This window comes from Andrographis paniculata, unplaced genomic scaffold (assembly GCF_009805555.1).
Source record: "Andrographis paniculata isolate CXL003 unplaced genomic scaffold, ASM980555v1 Contig52END, whole genome shotgun sequence".
NCBI lineage: Eukaryota > Viridiplantae > Streptophyta > Magnoliopsida > Lamiales > Acanthaceae > Andrographis > Andrographis paniculata.
Window position 1 is genome coordinate 6298394 of NW_026137587.1, and position 20846 is coordinate 6319239.

The window sequence follows — 20846 nt, forward strand, 5'->3', positions numbered from 1 at the left end:
GAGATCGACATCAACTCTCCACATTGGGGATTTCGTTCCTTTTCATTCAAATAATTTAATTCCTATAAAATAAATAAATAAGAACTTTGTGCCATTATTAGGGATGATGTTATTATTGTTGGCGTTACTTTCACATTCGTTAAATAGTTTCGCAAGTCATTTAAAAATAATTCAATTATAACTAATAATCAAATCTAATGGTTCCCCTTTACATTTTTTATTAATGCGGCGTCTGTGAAAGTGCGTGCGTGACAGCCCCGTGCGTTTATCATTCTCCACCCCATTGGGAAAACATTCTTCCCTGCTGTTAGTATAATTGCTTCGTCTTCGATCTGCTGTACATTCTGGAGAGCTCTGTAGTTCTAAGAATTGCTCATTCTTTCCGATTAATTGATCATTAATTAATCTATGGCTGCTCCGATGAGCGATGTGGATCCCGCCGGCGCCGCCGATTCAGTGGCGTCAACGCCGCGGTCGGAGCGACACGACGACGGCGGTTACCCGCAGTTGCAGCCGCGAATCCGTTTTATGTGCAGCTTCGGCGGCAAAATCCTGCCGCGGCCGCACGACAATCAGCTCCGGTACGTCGGCGGAGATACGCGCATCGTCGCCGTCAACCGCCACACCAATTTCGCGATGCTCCTATCGGTGCTGTCGAAGGTGTCGGGTACAACCGGTATAAGCGTAAAGTACCAGCTCCCAAGCGAGGACCTGGACGCGCTGATAACCGTCACGACGGATGAAGACGTGGAGAACATGATGGAGGAGTACGATCGGCTGGCGCTGGGGCAGAAATCGGCTCGGCTCCGGCTGTTCCTTTTCCCCACGGACGGCGGGGACTCACGAGCGAGCAGTATCAGCTCGCTCCTCGACGGCTCGGCTAAGCGCGAGAACTGGTTCTTCGATGCTCTCAACGGCGGACCGGCGACCGGTCCGGTTCTCGAGCGCGGCCGGTCCGAGGTGTCGTCGATTGTGTCGGAGGTCCCGGACTACCTATTCGGGCTGGATAATTCCGACGACGCTTTGAAAGAAAGCGCAAAGCTCAGGCACAAAAACCTCGTCAACGATAATATATCAATGTCCGACCCGGGATCGCCGGCTCCGGCGGCGGCGTCGCCTTTCTGCTCTGCGTCGTCGACCCTTGCGCCGCCGGGGATGCAGGTTATTCCTGATCTTCCGCCGGTGAAAACCAAATCGGCCGATTTCAGAGAATCCGAAATGATGAGCGAGAAAACGGTTCCCCAGCCCGCCGGGTATTCGGGTAGCCCGATGTGGCACTATCCGAATCCGGCGGCGGTTCAGCCCATGCCGGCAGCGGTGTATTACGTCTCCGGCGGTCACGTCCCCGCCGGAAATACTCAACATGTTCCGATCAGGGCACAGTTTGTTCAGCCGTATGCGGTTGCGCCGGTGCAAGTTCCGATCGGATTTCCGGGAGTCAATCAGGTGTACGCTCCGGGGGTGAGGCCATACGAAACGTCCGGCAGAATAATCTCCGATAATGGAAATCCGGCGTTGTACTATGGGGCGAGGCCGATTGCCGTCGTTCCGGGCGGGGACGAATTGCCAGGCGGTACCGGGTCGGATGCGGTACCGGGTCGGGTCACATAGAACACTTTTCTGGGAGCTATTTTTAAGTACAGGTACTTGTGGGGTTGATTGGATTATTTTTATTATTATTTATGGGGAAAGGATAAAGAATTATTGTGCTGTGTCTTAATGCTTGATTTGTGGTAATTTATGAGAGATTTGGCCATGGGACAATTATTGGTAATTTATGGAGTGTCTAAAGTTTGAGTGTGTTTATTTGCAGACAATTGTACATTCGGAATAAAAACTGTCTTGACAACAACTTTATTTTGGTAAGACTAGACATATATGCTCATTCCGTTGTATATAATTTATCTATTTTATTTGATTTATTTTACATTATTTGTTTTTTTTAAATATAATTATACAATTTAATTATATTTTAAAATTTTATAATTCAAATTTTTTTATTTTAACTAAATTATTTAGTAATTTTAATTTTAATTTATTACTTTGTTTCTCAACTAAAATTGACAAATTAACTGGGACGAAGAGAGCAGAGATTGTAAGTAAGTTGTTGATGGAAGCTAATGCGCATATAAAAATACAATAAATAAAACGTACTCCGTCCCAAATTAAACGGCCATTTAAATTTTATAGTAAATTAAAAAATAATAATAATTTATTAGTTAGTGAAAAAATATAAGAGACATTTTTGTCATTTGAGTAATTGTATGTGTAATAATATATTTATAATTTATGTAAAAATTAAAAATAATTTTGTATTGATGTATAATTATTTTTTGTGAAATAAGAAATAGATATTTTGAAATGTGAAAACGAAAATGATAAAAAATTATACTTTGAATTGAGACGAAAAAAATAGTCATTTCATCCTTTAGCAAAGTATTTATTTGTTTAGTAATTGTATTATCTGCTTAACATTAAAAATATTTTTTTGAACTTACAGTATATTACACAAATATTACTACTTTTATATTATACAATATTAATAAAATTATTTTTATTATCTTCTCTTAATTTATACTATAAATTAATATTATACTAATATTTTAAAATTTACATATAAAAAACAATCAAAATCATTACGTGCTGCATTACTTTGACAATTTCAAATACTTATATATTATAAAATTTTTATTGATATATAATTTTTAAAATATTCAAACAGATATTTGATTTTTTTTTAATATTATTTGTTACTTTTATATTAATTAAATAAATTATTTCTAATTCAATTTTCAACTTAAATTTAAATTTGTACAATGAACTTAGTTATCCCATAAAAGTAATGTTTCTTCTATTAGGAATGGGCCAACTAAATGAGCTATGTACTGTATTAAATTATTCAGTGTTTATTACAAATGGGCTGCATTTACCAAAAAGCCCATATTAGTACTTCTCATTCATCACAAGTTGTTATCAAAGTTTTCTTTTGAATAATATTTGACTAAATCGATTGAGGTTGAAAATTAAATTGATGACTTCACAGTCGATGAATTAATTTCATAGATCATATCTTACTATTTTATTATTATTATTATTATTATTATTATTATTATTATTTTCCCAATAATATTTCTTTAGCTAGTTGATGTACGAAGTACAAATGAATTTTTTCAAAATTAAAATGTGATAAAAGATGTGAATGGATTAAAATGATACAATTAAACAAAAAAAAAAAAAATGAAAGTCAATAATATATTTTTTATTTGAAATTTATAATAACATATTATCATACATATAATGTTGTATTTATTTTTATGTCGAAAATTAATACTTTTTACATATAAATCTAGTACTAGAATTGTTAAACAAATTCAGTAATTCTCGAACCAAACTCGACTTGACTTGTTTACAGAGATAAACGAGTCGGGCTCGAATTCGAAATTTATATTTTTTTATACAAGATTCGCAGGTAGCTTAATTGATCTCGTTAGTGATAATAGAGTTTTATATTAATAAAATATATCTAATTTTTTTATATCAAAAATTATATTTATTTATAAAATTTGAATATTTTATTATAATAAATTATGAATAAATACATTTAATATATATAAATTAAATGTATATATAAAATATATATAAAATTCAAGTCGAGTTAGAGTTCGAACTTTATGAGCCAAACTTGAGTCATTATTTTAGCTTAAATTTTTAACGAGTTGAGTCATATTGAGCCTGTACAGTTAATAAGTTCAAATCAAGCTAAAACAACTAATTATACTTTTGAGATTGTCATATTATGTAAAGAATAAATTCAATTATTTAATTAATGATAAAATAAAAAAAATTTACAAAAAAATATAAATTACACTATTAATGTAACTCGTCACATTATGCGGCGAGTTTGGACGATATGCCAAGCTATACTACACGGAGACGTAACTGCCACATCAACTACACATGAGCAGGTTTCGTCACATCAATTATATAAATTTTCATAAAATTTATATTCAAAAATAATTTTGAATAACAGACGACCATAAATTTGAATGATAGGTGAAAAATATTATTATCATCTAATTTATAAGTATATTTTAAATAATAATATTTTAATGATAATAAAAAATTAAAAATAATATAAAAATAATTTTATTTTATTTTATTTTTTAATATAAAAATAATAATGTTATAATAAAATAGAAATATATTTTTTAAAAATAGAATATTTAATAAAATAATTACTTTCTAATTAATTTCAAATAAAAATATATCATGATATGCTTGTTTGAGAGGTTTTTAGATTTTTCTATTGTTATATTATATTAAATAATTATATTTATATTATATTTAAATTTATTTTACATAATATCCGATCCCAAACAAATTCTCAAAAAAGAGATTGTATATAATCGTATACTGATAATTTAAAAATATTAATTAATATAGTATTTATTTTCACTGCGTACTGTTCAGTATCATATGTATGTGTGTATATATATATAGAGAGAGAGAGAGAGAGACATTGTGGCTTCTGTGCGGTGGCCGCTGCCCTCTCTGCCTCCAACCTTACAAGCTTCGATTCTTCTGTTTCATTGCCGAATTGCTTCCTGCGTTGCCGACAAACACCGTCGAGCTTTTTCTCTGGATCTTATCGGCGGTTGTCGTTGCAGGAAGGAGCGAAAAATCGACAACTAGGAGTGCGTATCGAGCATACATGCGGTGATTCTGATGGCAGCGCCGCCGGTGAAATCGCAGCCATTGCACAACTTCTCTTTGCCCCAACTTAGATGGGCGCACAAGAATTCCTCCGTCGCTGGGTCCACTAGTTCCCACCCACACCGTTTCCGCCGCCGCGATTCCCCTGATCAACACCAAACCGGCGAGCCTGGGGCTGAGGACGCACCCGCCGATCCCAATCGCAAACCACCTGACGCGGCGGAGGAGGAGAATGGAGAGACCAAGCCGTGGAACTTGCGTCCGAGGAAGGAGGTTCTCAAAGCGGCGGGCGCCGCCGCTGCGGCGACGACTTCGAGAAGAGAAGCGTGCGGCGACTCGAACGGCAACAAAGCGAATCTTAATTGCAACGCGCTGAGATCACAGCGGCTGAAGGATATGGTCGAAGGCGGGCAGCGGAGCGGCGGATTTGAGAGGAAGGGTAAGAGGAAGGTCTGGATTTCTCTGTCGAGGGAAGAAATCGAAGAAGACGTTTATGCCCTGACCGGCGGCAAGCCCGCTCGGAGGCCGAGAAAATGGCCTAAGAATGTCCAGAAACAGCTCGACGTATGAGCAATTGATCGATTCAAACTTCATTCTCCTTCCTAATCTTCGATGTTCTTCATCATTAATTTAAATTTCTTCCTGTTTTCTACAGTGTGTGTTTCCTGGATTATACATGGTGGGCGTTGCTGCTGATTCCTATCGAGCTATGATGCTCTGGTACAGTTCTTTGTCTAAATTTTTTGTCGATTTGGTTGTGCATTTTGTATGTGCTGATTGAGCTGATCATGTTGAATGCAGAGGGGGATGTCTCCATGGGTGCAGAAAAGCTGAATCGAGGTGATGATTATAATGATAGATTGATGATAGGTACATGCGATTCTTAGTTTTGATGCTTAATTAGCTCTTGTGGTATTATCTTGGCGACTCTTAGATCTTGCAAAACTTTGTGCTTATAATATATATATATATATATGGTTGAAAGCTTATGATGTAAAGCTGTGGATGATTATTGTTGGCATGCAATGTGAGTGATTATCCGATAAAATAAAGAACCTATTGTGGTGTTGCAACGTGATTATATACAATGTGGGTGCGATTAAGGTATGAAAGATGAATCCTTCTTGATCTTGTTATGTTTCGACAATGTGAATTTTATGTTTGATACAATAGTGAACATTCTCTTTGTTTACATTAAGCCTTGGTGGATCTGATGAACAATATATTTTCCAATTAGCTTAAAGTTTTAGTTGAGATGATCGTTTAAGATTGTTGATTCTTCTGTTTTTGGGCTTTTCGAACTGTGAGGTTGTTCATGGATTTCTTGTTCTATGGATTCCATACAGAATCTTTTAATTGCCTGTAAATTTTTGGGGATATTCTCTTCTGTTAATGTTGCTGTGTCAATCCTTGGATTACATCTCATCTCTTAGGTTTGTGTGTGGACAAGAGAATGGTTTTAGTGTTCATTTTGTGAAAGATAGATTAATACTTATGATTTTTGACAGTGGTGAGAAAACAGAGCTACCTATAATTACTACAGTTCTAAATCACTGGAAAATGGTGTTAAATTCTTGGAGCAAGTGAGATAAATTATCTGTTCCACCATATTCATTCATCGTTTGGGAAATTGAGAAAGAGAGAAATGAAATTTCAGGGATGATGAGATTGTATTGGAATTAGGAATTTTTGCAAGAATTTCCACCCTCATCATTGTTAATAAAAAGAGTGTGTTTTTTCAGTGGGGGGAGGTGGTTGGTAAGTTTTGATTTTATTGTCCAGATCCACCTGCCTGATATGATTTCTGCTAATGTAATTTAGCTTGTTGAACATAATTTGCAGGAATTAGATTCGATTAAGTGTTTATCCGAATTAAACAGCAGTCGCAGATTTTCACGTTAAAAAAAAGTAATAAAATGATCCGATTTAAAAGCTGCCCAACAGCAGACTCACAAGGGGTCTATTATTTTCCCTTTATCCATTAGCTCTTTGGTAATAGTTTTTGTAGTTAACAATTATAGTATTTAGTAAAAATAATATTCAAAATTTTCATCCACTAATTTATATGTATATTATCTTTATTTTACTTTAGGCCATATTTTATTATTAGTAAACTTATACTGATCTTTTAATTTTTATTCTTACAAAATATTAAAATAATGTATTTTAGAAAATTGAATATTTTTTTAAAAGACGAATTAAGTATTTTGTAAATAAAATAGTATTGTATATAATATTTTGTGTGAAATTTTATATTAAAAAAAGTGTAAAAAAATTTAAAGAAAATTAAAGGCATTCTTCCCCTTCTTTTTTTTTTTTTTTTTTTATCATTTAATTGTTTTATATATATATATATATATATCTCTTTTAAGCTAATTTTTTACAACTGTTGGATAATTTGATTAATTGTTAATAAATTTTCTATCGAAAATATTTGTCCATTATGTGAATAAAGAGTTCTTTTAGCTTCATTATTACATCAATGTTGCTCTCTATTATATACATATAAGTATTTTTCTTTCTTTTTTATATTCTTTTGGTCTTTGTTCAATGAGAATAAATTATTTAATTAAGAAATGTAATTAGCTAGATTTCTAATTACCCTGCCATTTGTCGAATTTGAACATATTTAAAACAATAAAGTAATAGTATAATACTAAACAAATCATATATCTCACGTATAAATGTTACCGAACTGCATGGACATGTTTCAACCTTGTAACAAAAAAAAAAAATAGACATATATAATCTTTTTGAAAATTGCAATAAATATTTAACTAGTATAAGATCATTTTTAAATGGAAATATATATACAAAAAAAAAAAATATATAGTGGTGAATGACGTGTTCTTCGTGCCTTCTACCGGAGCTCGTTATCATCTCCGTCAATCGCTCCCATAGTCCCATTGCTTCAGGAATTTGGTATAAGAGAAGTTAGAGGGAGGCGTTCGATTTTCCAACGCACCCGTGGCCGTGATCGATTCGATTCGATTCAATTAAGCTGTTGTTCGATGGCGTCACGTGACAAACCGCCGCCGGAAAACGACCTCCAAGCGGCGGTGACGATGCACCAGCCGGCGTCACCGCGGTACCCCGCCGCGTCCCCGACATCTGGCGCGCAGCGGAAGATTGCAATCCCCGTAGATCTGAGCGACGAGAGCGCATTCGCCGTAAAATGGGCGGTTCAGAACTACCTCCGCCCCGGGGACGCGGTGATTCTCCTCCACGTCCGCCCGACCTCCATCTTGTACGGAGCCGATTGGGGCGCGGTCGACGCATCCGCCGACACCGCCGACGAGAAATCGAAGCAGAAGATGGAGGACGATTTCGACAATTTCACCTCGACGAAAGCTAACGACGTGGCCCGTCCGTTGGTGGAGGCGAATATCCCCTTCAAGATCCACATCGTGAAGGATCACGACATGAAGGAGAGGCTCTGCCTCGAGGTCGAGAGGCTCGGCCTGAGTGTCGTCATAATGGGGAGCAGAGGATTTGGAGCATCTCGGAGCAGCAACACAGGGAGATTGGGGAGTGTCAGTGACTACTGCGTCCATCACTGCGTTTGTCCCGTCGTCGTTGTCAGATTCCCCGGCGACAAGGACTCAAAGGCAGCCGCAGCAGATAAGGATGCCGCAACGCTGCGCCGCGTGCCGGAGGAGGACGAGCACGTCTATCATGATGCTTCTGATAATACTGCAGGTTTGGCCTCATAACCCCATGGATGGTACTCGCTGAGATCTGGCAACCTTTTTGTTGATCTGCATTGCTGTTGTTACCAAAACTTGCACTGCTAAATGTGTATTTGTGCTTCATTATCATAGATTGGGCAACATTTTGGTGTAGGGATAGTAGAACTTCTTGCGTGCTTGGATTCAGTTATTTGTCATTGGTGGTTGTTAATGTGTGATGAGCAAGGAGACTGGAATTGAATCTCAATTACTCCATTAGAACTAAACTGATCAACCATCTGTATGCTACTAATTAAAGTATTTCAATGGAAACAATGAGTAACTGTGATCAAATACTCAGAGAATTAGAAATTTTTGTGATCAAATAATTGTTTGACGTGTTGGATGTGATGTTTCGAACGAAGAATAGGTTTCGAATAGTGTAAAAACAAAATTGAAAACATAAGTACATAGGGCCTTATTTCCCCAATTGTGTTGTTCTTCTATCTGCTGCATTGGCATTGTGACATCAGAAGAAGCAGGGGAGTTTGTTTTAAAGAGATAAATGCTATGAAATAGTGTTTAGACTTTTTAGTCGGGGAATAATTGCTTGCTTCAATGCAGATATGGAGAAGCCTTCTTGAGAAGACAAATGGGAGAGATCACTACACTTCCTCAACCATTGGATGGATCACAATGGATGAAGATTAGCAGTTGTGTGTGAGGGATGATGGTGCAGTCGGGCTGAGGCCTTTCATTTTATTTATGCGCACTGTCGAGGTATTGATGAGTTCCTTTCCTTCATTTTTGAGCCTCATCTGATCTTTTTTCTACCTCGAACTGATTCATAATCTATCTAAACATTGAAATAACACTCTGCTTTCATTCCACTGTATTTCTGCATTGGCTGTTAACTTTGGCATAATATTTTCAAGATTCCTCACAGTGATTCTGAGTTACTGTTAGTAACAATATTAGTTATACTTTCGGTCCATTTCTGGATTTCCCACCGTAAGAATTCCCCAAAAGAAATAAAAAATCAAACAGTATGGTAATTACTACTCCCTCCGATCACAAACTAACGTCCTATTTTTCTATTTAGAATGTCCAACAATTATTGTCCTATTTTTATTTTTATACACAAAGTTTACTCTTTTAGCTTTACTTTATTTATTCTTTTATTTTCTATATACAATATTAAGGACAAATGTGTTATTTTATAAGAAAAATCTTATTTGTCTAAAAATACGTGTAAATATTATGACATTATAAAATGGACGAAGAATTAGTTAGCTTAGAAAAAGCAGATTGTTATGTGATCATTAAATAATCCTGCATGAAACAGAAGGTATATTCAGAGAGAGACAGGGAAAGAATATTTGGCGGATACGTGTCAGGAGAAGAATCTTTGCAAGAATTAAGACACCCTAAAAAACCACCCACCCACAAATCTACCATAAAATTAAAGCAAAGCAGTAGTGATCAATGAAAGGCAGATAGATTAAAGAGAGTGAGAGAGAGGATAGAGAAGAATTAACTTTGGGTATGTGTTTGAACTTTGAAAAAAGAAAAGAAAGTAAAGAGGAATCTGCAGAAAAGGTGTGGATTGGAGTCTTGTGCATGAAGCCTAATTGCCTTGCCTTGCCTTGTTAGAAAGTGACCAACCATCCATCCAAGAATTTGATTCTCCCTTACCTTTAGCATGCATATAATACATATATATATATATATATATACTCATATATATGGGCAATTATATAAAATTCAATATTGGTGCTATGGGTTTGCTAGCTGCACATTAGATACCATTCTTATTAGTTTCACAATTTTATTATTAGTATAGGTAGAAAATGAGAACCAGCTTAGAGCATGGAGATATTTAAGAATCTTGAATTTCTTGATTACATTACAGTTTACATTACATGCATATGCCCACTTAAGTAAAGTTGGGTATATCATAGGAAAAGCAGATTCCCTCCTCCTCCTTCATTAGTATCATCATTTCAATTTTAATTAATTGCTTGGGATGTTTAATTATGTGTATGCATAATAATAGCAATGATTATAATAATTAATAAATTTCTTTATGAACAGCAACATGCATGCTTTGTTTCCTCGATCCTTCAACCTAATTCTTGCAGGCCATGGATTTCTGTACTGCTACTATATAGAATTTACTGTCTGATATATGCTCATCAGATATTCTCTCAATACACACACAGATATATATAAAATATTCCTTTGTTCTTTTTAATTCAAACGAATTTTTTTCTCTTAATGCAGTACGTACTTTAATAACTATGCAACTTTTCAAAGTTGAAAAAAATGAAAAAGGGTTCAAGTGTTGCAGATGGAGGATTGATACTGAACTCCATTTTGAATATTTCCTCCCCCTTTATAAATATATGCATAATTTATAAGATGCTAAGCAATTTGTTGGGTCGTTTAATTAATGCTTTTTATTTTATTTATCACTTACTTTAATCCATGAATCTTTCCTCGTATACCCTCTAAAGCTACTTAATTACACCTTATTATTAATACTATTAATTAGTTGATGATGATGATGTTTAGGGGAACCTTTTCAATTAGCTTCATTCTAATTACATTAATTTCTTATTTCTAAAACCCCATCAGTGTTGTTAAGTGTTAAATATGTAGAGAATTATTTGTATGTGTTTTAATTGAAAAGCATAATTAAAAGGAAAAGAAAAAGGGGAGCATAGGAAGGAGAATCAGATATGGTTGGTGCAGTAGTAATAGTAGTGACTGATGAGGTTCAAAATGTAATAAAAAACAAGGTTCTTTTCCAACATATAAAGTGAATGTGAGTCTCTTCAATTACTGATTATTCCTTCTCCCCAAGGACACCATTAAATATCACCTTTTACCTTTGCTCCTCTTGGCAAGAACTTCTTCTTCTTCCTGCTACTGCCAATCACATATATTCTTTCTCTTTTTCAATCCCCTCTCCTCATTCTTGCTTTAATTTTTTCTCTCTTTTTTGCTCTCCAAACACACCCCTCTCTTTATTCTCATCTTCTTCCCAAATCCCAACCCTAAAACAACCCTCATTTCTTCTCCTGAATCGATGATTGATCTGATCCCCTTCCCATAAGTGTGTGTTGAGTGTATCTAGGAATTGAGGATTAGTCCTGCAGGTTTTACTGTGTCGAAAATTGAACAAGAAATGATGGCGCCGCCCTCCGACCTATGCTTCGATTTCAAACCACAGATTGCTTCAATGCTTCTCAAGTCTTGTGGAGATTACCAGACTGCAGAAGGGACTCAAAAGCTTGAAGAGTTCGTTGCCCGTCTCGAAGAAGAAAGACTCAAGATCGATGCCTTCAAGCGCGAGCTTCCTCTTTGCATGCAGCTTCTCACCAATGGTACTTACCTTCTTTCAAACCCTAATATTTTTTTTTTTGTGATAGACAAAAGGTTTAGTTTATTATCTTCTTGATCTAAAGTTTGATTTTTTGTATCAGCAACGGAGGTGTCGAGGCAGCAGCTGCAGACGCAGAGGTCAAGCCGAGAGACGATTACACCAGTACTGGAAGAATTCATTCCACTCAGAAACCCTAATTCATCTCACACTGCTGAGAATGATGCCGATGCTTCTCCAGATCAAAAATCGAGCTGGATGACATCTGCACAGCTATGGAATCAAGCCGAATGCGAAGGAACAAAGGCAGCAGCTTCTCAATCATTCACCACATCTGATCAAGAAACTGACATCAAACTTGCTTTGAATGGCCAGCAAAGGATGATCAATAATGGAGGTGGAGCCTTCCATCCATTTACATCGAATAAGGACCGAGTATCTCCCTCTTCCTGCGGCGAAACCTTCCCTGAATTAGCCCTTGCCTCATCTGCTATAGAAGATAAAAGGAACTCGCCTGAACCGAGCTTCCGCAGAGATCGCAGCGCCAGCAAGTATGGCAACCACATCTCTGGTGCTGCTGAGAAAGAACAATCGAATAATTCGACGCAGAGGAAAGCGAGGAGATGCTGGTCGCCGGATTTGCACCGCCGGTTTGTTAATGCTCTTCAGATGTTGGGTGGCTCTCAAGGTAATGATTTTTTTTTTTAACATTAAAAATCAAATCTTTGCAAGCTTGTGGAACTGTATCTGTTTCTAGTTATAGGATATTTGTGAAAAGGCAATAATCATGATCATGGCACAACAAGGTGGATATATATATATATATATATATTTGAAGTGTGTTCTTTTTTAACGATCAGTTCAGCATCAATCATGATGTTGGCTTCTCAACGTTTTTTTTTTTTCACTTTAGACACTACTGTCTTTTCCATGTTTGGATTTTCTTGGATTTACTAATTAGATGGTTTCATTATCCATTTTCTGTTTGTATACCTACAGTGGCCACTCCTAAACAAATCAGAGAGCTTATGAAGGTTGATGGCTTGACCAATGATGAAGTTAAAAGCCACCTACAGGTCCCCTCTCTCTCTCTCTCTCTCTCTCTCTCTCTCTCTCTCTCTATATATATATATATAAGTATGAACTTGAATTTGTGTATATGTGCAGAAATACAGGCTTCACACAAGACGGCCGAGTCCGAGCTCGCAAGCCGCCGTGACGGCGGGGCCACAAGTAGTGGTCCTCGGCGGCATTTGGGTCCCGCCGGAATATGCGGCGGCGGCCGCCGCCGCACACGGCGGGGCACCAGGTGCAGCTTTGTATGGAGCGCATGCTGCCGCGTCCACCGCGCACCATCATGTCCCGCCTCCTCTCTGCGCGCCACCACCACCACGGCAGGAAATCTACCCGGCAATAGCGGCGGCGGCAGCGCCGCACTCTAATAGTGTTCTGCACCATAGCCTCCACCACCATAACCTGCAGTACAACAAGCCTCCATTAATGCAGAAAAACGCATCTCCGGAGTCTGGGGTTCGAGGCGGTGGCGCCGCCGGAGACCCGTCGGAAAGCATTGAAGATGGGAAGTCGGAGAGTGGTAGCTGGAAGGCCGACAGCGGCGGCGGCGGCGGAGACGCACGGCAGAGACTCGACGGAGAAGATAGCAACGCCAGTGTCGTCAGCCTGAAATTCTGACCGTTACAAATATATATATATATAATTATAAAAAACCGCGGCTGTATGTATTGCTTGGAGATCTACATCACAAATAGTGTCTTTAATTAAATGAATTATATATTGCAGCTCATAACAATATCAATTAACACTGTAATTTGTTCTGAAATTGGAACCGTATGTCATCATATATATTCTATTTAATAATATTTGTTATTATTGTTTTTTCTAAATGTTCTTGAAATCAAGATAAGAAAATGTTATTTATTTATTTTGGAGACATAAACTTGGAAACGAAAACGTATTCTTGATAGGCCTGTTCCCTCTTATTGGGCTTGACAAAACACACAGATAATATCATTACGTTTTTTTAAAAAATGCATTTCTTGGGCCTGACCCATCACGTTCGGCTTATTGTGCTTGCCCAATCAAAGCTAAAAATACCACATATTGGGTCTGGCCTATTAAAAGCCTATAGCACAAAATTTATTTATTTTATTAATTTCTGTCTAAACAAATGAGTGAAAATTGATTATGTAAGTGGAGTTGAAATTTTTGAAAATTTTGGTAAATTAAAAAATAATCAAAAAAAAATATATTCAATTAAATATTTGATCAATTCTAAATGCCTTTCCACTATCCAATTCGTATCAAGAGTTTTAAAAAGAAAAGCTAAAGCTATAGAGAGAGGGTTTTTTTTTTCTTTGGTAGTTTGGGAAACAAAAAATATATATAATATTTAATAATTACATAATAAAAATTTGTTAAAAGAACAGTCATACTTAAGACCAATAATAGAAACAAACCTACAAATAAACTTTGTTTGAAAAGAATTCGTGCTATTTTATTATATCAAATGTATATTTTTAATTAAAAATATTATATAAAAAATTAATATTTTTTAAAATAAAAATATCATAATACACCACATCAAAAGATATTTAAAGTTAATTTTTTTTATTATTAATTTTTAAATAATTCTCAAACTACTTTCATTAGTATATATAATTTATTGTGGATCTGATCTACGGTCAGTGACTTGAACTGCATATAGCCTATTTTTTAAAAGCGTATTCCTATTGGAGTTCATTTTGGCAAAATTTAGACCTAATCATTAATTTAAGCTTAGGTCAGTGTGGAATTGTCAAAATTAATTACTAATATTTGAACTAATTATATTAATGCGACTTTATCAGCTACACAGGGAAATTATTATTATTATTATTATTATTATTATTATTATTATTATTATTATTATTATTATTAAGATAAAATAAAAAAATATTTTTCTTAATATAATTAGTTTGGATCACAGATTAAGATTTGGTGTTTCTTTTTTCCAAATTTCTTCAAACTTCATTATCTGTACTCTATCGAAAAAAAAAATCACACAAAAAAATATCATCAAATAATATTATTTTAATATTAAATTTAAATTAATTTTTTTCAAATCTACTAAAAAAAAACAAACTCCAGATATATTAATAAATTAAACATTTTTTAAAATATTATTTTAGAAATATATAATATAATTAAAATTTTAAAAATGATTGTATTTTATTTTTCTTAGATATTAAAAACATCATAAAGTTAAAAAAAATTATATTTAAGACAATTAAATTAAATATTTATAATAATAATTTTTATTAAATTAATAAAAATGACCTATTATTTAAATTAAAAAATTATATACATCTTCTGACATTCAAATTTATTCTTATTTATTTTTCATTGTTATCTAAATTTATTATCATTTTATTTTTTAAGTAAAAAAAAGGTATCATTTTTTTTTAACTTTATAAAGTAAAAAATTTATTTATTTATTTATTTATTTTTTTTAATAAAAATCATATAAGCACACATTTGAACGATAATGAGAGTATAATAAGCTAAATATAATTTAAAATAATTAAAATAATTACCTTAGCCTTTTTGCTCCTCTACTAGTTATATGTATTTATGTAAATATATTTTTATTAAAAAATTGAATAATGTTAAGTTTTTAATTGAATATTATTAACCTTTAATATTTCTTTGTCAGTATAAATTTACCATTTTACCATTCAAGTAATTTGTGCCACACTTTAATTTATTAAATGCAATTGAATAATGGATAGAGTATAGACAAGTATGTTACTATTAAATATTTGTTAGTATAATTAATTTGAATTGTATGTAAATATACTTTTATATAATAAAATATTTATTGTGATAAAGAAAATGTCATATTAAATTCTATTTTATTTCAACCATGAGTAAAATATATTTTGTATTCTAAAAAGTTTAATATTAAATTCCTTAGGTTTAGGATACAAATATTTTTCATGTAGGTTGGTAGGTCCTTGGATAGTTGATTTCTTGGGCATCGAAATGGGCCGGGTAATGCGAACGGAAGTATTATAGTAAATATTTATGATAATCAGAAATTTTTAAATATTTGATTTTGATGTGACATTATTTACAATTGTTCACCTAAAAATATAACATATATATTCACATAGAATAAATAATATATATTTAATTATTTTATAAAAAAGTAATAATTTAACATAAAATATTATTTTTTATATTATAAATATAATTTTTCATATATTACATAAAAAAAATATTTTAAATCAAAATACTAATCTAACACACTTTTTTTTTTCTCCATGTAAAAATTAAATATATTTTATATAATACATTAGTGAGAAGAGTTACTTTTCATTAATGAAATAGTACTATGATATACTTTACTAACTATATTATATCAAAAATAAATTTTAAATTTCAAACTTGAGATTTAAACCTTAAAGTAACATGTCTTTTATTTAAACCTTAGATTGGAGGTTTTTGTTTAAATTTTAGTTAAATATATTTTTATATAAATTTTTATAAGAAAAACTAGTACTCTATATTGTTAAAAATCATTCATATTTAATTGTAAAAATTATTATTTGTAATACAAATTAATAAATATATATATATTTGTTTGTATTTTTAAAATTATTTTCAATAAAACATTATATTTAAAATTAAATATAGAGTTTTCATTTAAAAATACAATTTTAATAACTATTTCATTTAAAAATTATTAATACCCAAAATACCAGATAAATTAAAATTAAAACACAAGTACACATATATATGTAAAGGTTCTTCTTTTTTTTTTTTTTTTTCCTTAAATGCATGTTCTATTAATTCAGGTTGGACAATAGTCACAATACATAGATTAATATTGTCTAATTGATAACAAAATATGGTCTCAATGGATAGGTTATTGCTACCTAAGAACAACATAAAATTGCTTTATATATTCTAAAACATATGGTTTCAATTATATTTGCGTAACACTTTAGAACTTATAATAATAATAATAATAATAATAATAATAATAATAATAATAATAGGGTTTAATTGAATTATTTATTTACTTTTATTTTTATAAATTAGATGATAATTTGATATTATGTAATAATGATGTCCGGAAGATGTCATGCTTATCCAAGTCTTGGTCAAGAAATAATTCACGTAATACCAATTTCTCGAAAGTTCCCTACTTTCAGACGCCAATAGCTAATTTTCAAATATAAATAAATAAATAGATAAAGATTGATTGATGGGTTGGATGCCTTTGTAGTTACTATTTAATTTCTCGATTTATTTATTACTTCATGTCTACCATTGTTGTCTTTTTATATTACTATGGAAAAAAAACAATACGTAATTAATTAGATGCGTCCGAACAACAAACTGGGTCAACTAAGCTAAAAAATAATTAAGTAAATAATGAAAAATAAAAAAAAACGTCATGATGATGTAATTAAGATTTTGTCTGCATTAATGACGTGGCGATGCGAATTCGTCGTCGCTAGCTCTTTATCGAACATCGTATTATTAATTTATTAGGATAAGGGACGGGACTTTTTGATGATTTATTTGTCGATTCTGAAGAATTTGAAACAATATTAATACATATTATCTGTTAAAATGGAATTAGGATATTCCCTCCGTCCCGAAACTATAGTCTTGGTTATGTTGGACATGAAATTTAAGAAATATTGATATTATATTAATAGCGGATAAAAAATATTTTTGTCTTTGTGAGTGTATTAGTGTAAAAAATAGTGACAATTGTGTAATAATAATGAAAGAGTAAGTATAGTTATATAGTGACATGATTATTTATGAAAATAAGACTATTGTTTTTGGCACGGACAAAAATAGTAAACAAAACTATTATATTGAGACGGAAGAAGTATAATCTTTTGTTTGATTGGTCGAAGCAAAAGTATTCCTTACAAAAAAATAATAATAATAATAATAATTCTTTGTTTCTTTTTTTTTTTTCATTTTATTTTATTTTTATATATATGTCATTGGTTTTTGTTATTTTTATTCGAAATAATTTTAAATGTGGTGATTTGAATAATCACCTAATCAACAAATTTCGTCTCATTCTATTCCCATTCTTTTTTGTAATTTACAAAGAAAATGAGAACATAATTTAATGAAGGGATACTAATATATACTCTCTTCTTCTCATAACAAATAATGTAATTTTTATTTTAAATGATACTTTTTTATATTTAGTAAATTTTGCTAATTTAAAACATACTTAAGAAATATAAATTAATTTAATTATTATCATATCAAAACTCTTTTATTTCTATTTCTTCTTCAATAAACAAATATTTTTATCTATAATTAAAACTCTCATTCTTTATAAAATTAGTTTATCTTATTCACAAATAAATATTTTATTTATTTAATTGTATTATATAAAATTTTATTCTCTACAAAATTATATAATTATTGCATATATTATATTGAGATGTAAATTTTAAAATATTTAAATAAATATTTTAAATTTCTTTTAATCATGTACCATTATTTCTTATTTTAAAGCTACTAACAATACCCTTCACATAAAAATATAATATAATAATATTATAACATACTATTATTAACTAATTAAATATCATCGCCTTAAAAACCGTATCCCTCCGTCTCATTGTATTAGGACAAAAAAATCAACAAACTATTATAATTAATCCCATAATAGAGTTTGACACATTTCAAAAATGATCCATAAAGGGTTTGCTTTGTGTTTGTTTTTGTACCTGTATTGTAATATTTGAATGAAATAATTGTACGTTAAGTATGATTTTTATAAAACTAATACTAGAAGAATAAAAAAAATCAATATATTTTAATGGAAAAGCATGATGGTTTATACTAGAAAAGAATTGGGGACAAAATCAAAATAGATAGTCTAATGTCCGAAAGTAACTTAGAACAAGATATACACATATATATATATATATATTGGTTATAATGAGTATAAATGTTTATGTATTTGTTTGATATTTAGCATATCCTGAATTATTTTTATGTGGTCCCATGAATATATATATATATATATTTATATATGTGTATGATTAGAAAATTAAACAGAAATAATTATTTAACTAAGATAGATGTGCAAAATTCCAATTTAGTGGGCTGATTCAATTAACAAAATCTTATTCAATAGTTTATTTAGTTTAGTAGCACTAGTGTTTACCTAAGCACCAAATTGGTAATTTTATAATCCTACGTTGAATCTTCCCTTCATTTTCTTCTTTGGTTACATATTGATTATTCTTTCACAATTCCCAGGCTGACCATAACGCGGGACCGTTGATCTGTGGGGATCTCATCCACACCGTTCATCTCACAACAGAAGATTCCAGAAGAAAGTCCACGAAAAGAAGTTTCCAACATACAGAAGATTATTTATATAGTACTTACCACTACATATTAATTTGTTGTTTATAATGTAATAATTATTAATCCAATCAAAAACAAAAAAAAGGGTAAAAGTGGTGATCCAAGAATGACGACGATGAATGGCAACTGGGAAATAATCAATAAATAAGTAGTTAATTAAATTAATGTAGGTGGCAGCAGCCATGAATTTATGTGTATAATTTAGTCAACCTTCTTGCGATCCCTGCTCTGTATATATACTCCATTAATTCCCAACATTTTCTTCATCACCAACACGCTAATTTCATTACACAAACCCTAAAAAGCACCACTGCTACTAAACCCATTTGATCGACAATGGTGGCCACCAAGATCTACATTGTGTAAGTTTGAAGTTTGAAATCAATTTCATATATCCTATAATTATTAATTCATGATCATCTCATTTACATATGATATTTGAATTAATGGTGCAGGTACTACTCGACATACGGGCACGTGGAGAAGCTTGCCCATGAGATCAAGAAAGGGGCCGAGTCTGTCGAAGGAGTCGAAGCCAAGCTGTGGCAGGTAATTAAATAATTTCTGAATTAATTAAATAATTAAGGAGGGTGCAATTTGCAATTTTCAATAATTGCTTGCAGGTCCCGGAAATCCTGTCGGAGGAGGTTCTTTCGAAGCTCTACGCACCGCCGAAGAGCGACGTGCCGGTGATCACCCCCGACCAGCTGACGGAGGCGGACGGCCTCGTCTTCGGTTTTCCGACGAGATTCGGGATGATGGCTGCTCAGTTCAAGGCCTTCATGGACGCCACGGGCGGCCTCTGGAGGACTCAGGCACTCGCCGGAAAACCCGCCGGAATATTCTACAGCACCGGCACTCAAGGAGGCGGCCAAGAGACCACACCGTAATGAATGAATTAAATTAAATTGAAGATTGATTTCGATTTAATTTGATCTGTTTTGATTTGATGTAATAATTAATTAATAATTACTAATAAACAAATAATTGACTGAACGTGCAGATTGACGGCGATCACGCAGCTGACTCACCAGGGCATGATATTTGTCCCGATCGGGTACACATTCGGGGCGGGTATGTTCGAAATGGAGCAGGTGAAGGGAGGGAGTCCCTATGGGTCCGGGACCTTCGCCGGAGACGGGACCAGGCAGCCCACTGAGGTTGAGCTGGCACAAGCTTTTCACCAGGGGAAGTACTTTGCCGGCATTACCAAGAAGCTCAAATCTGGCTCTGCTTAATATATATTTATATATTAAATAATTGATTTTCTTGCATTTGAATTGTCGTCTAAAAAATAATTATAAGTATTATTAATAAATGTTCCTGTCGTGTCTGGTCTGTGTGAGTTTGTCTCTGTATGTGTATCCAATTACATTACTTGTGTCATTTGTTTTGTCTAATGTATCTTGAATTGTTCAATTTATGAATTTTCTGAGTTGAAATTTCTGCTGTTGTTTTGGGTTGGGCCAGGACAAATTTACATGGGCCAAATTGTTGTTCTTTATGGGCTTATGTCTTAGCTTCAATATTATTCTATAAGGCCCATAATTCTTTAACCCACTTCGGTTATGGCCCAAAACTTTTAACGTAACATTAAGGGCTATTGCAATGGGTATACTTGGAATCAAGCACTTAAACACCAGTTTTTATATTAATTT

At 33.0% G+C, this 20846-nt stretch overlaps 5 protein-coding genes across 5 annotated transcripts; all 5 read left to right on the plus strand.

Annotated features, from left to right (window-relative positions):
- Positions 1–221: 221 nt before the first annotated feature.
- Positions 222–1852, plus strand: LOC127253991 (uncharacterized). Its single transcript, XM_051278824.1, has one exon. It carries the CDS (start codon positions 409–411, stop codon positions 1609–1611), a length of 1203 nt encoding a protein of 400 aa, XP_051134781.1. The 5' UTR covers positions 222–408; the 3' UTR covers positions 1612–1852.
- Positions 1853–4499: 2647 nt separating this feature from the next.
- Positions 4500–5841, plus strand: LOC127254606 (uncharacterized). The gene is made up of 3 exons (XM_051279812.1): positions 4500–5277; positions 5369–5433; positions 5515–5841. Coding segments are annotated over exons 1-3 (618 nt in total). The 5' UTR covers positions 4500–4725; the 3' UTR covers positions 5516–5841.
- Positions 5842–7554: 1713 nt separating this feature from the next.
- LOC127254704 (universal stress protein PHOS34-like) lies at positions 7555–9492 on the plus strand. The gene is made up of 2 exons (XM_051279954.1): positions 7555–8412; positions 9006–9492. Exons 1-2 carry the CDS (start codon positions 7725–7727, stop codon positions 9023–9025), a joined length of 708 nt encoding a protein of 235 aa, XP_051135911.1. The 5' UTR covers positions 7555–7724; the 3' UTR covers positions 9026–9492.
- A 1577-nt stretch (positions 9493–11069) lies between these two features.
- LOC127254028 (myb family transcription factor EFM-like) lies at positions 11070–13618 on the plus strand. Its single transcript, XM_051278884.1, has 4 exons — positions 11070–11770; positions 11870–12454; positions 12766–12842; positions 12934–13618. The coding sequence occupies exons 1-4, from the start codon at positions 11572–11574 to the stop codon at positions 13456–13458; spliced, it is 1386 nt and encodes a 461-aa protein (XP_051134841.1). The 5' UTR covers positions 11070–11571; the 3' UTR covers positions 13459–13618.
- A 5801-nt stretch (positions 13619–19419) lies between these two features.
- Positions 19420–20637, plus strand: LOC127254625 (NAD(P)H dehydrogenase (quinone) FQR1-like). The gene is made up of 4 exons (XM_051279838.1): positions 19420–19550; positions 19644–19737; positions 19812–20074; positions 20192–20637. Exons 1-4 carry the CDS (start codon positions 19525–19527, stop codon positions 20424–20426), a joined length of 618 nt encoding a protein of 205 aa, XP_051135795.1. The 5' UTR covers positions 19420–19524; the 3' UTR covers positions 20427–20637.
- The last annotated feature ends 209 nt before the right edge of the window (positions 20638–20846 follow it).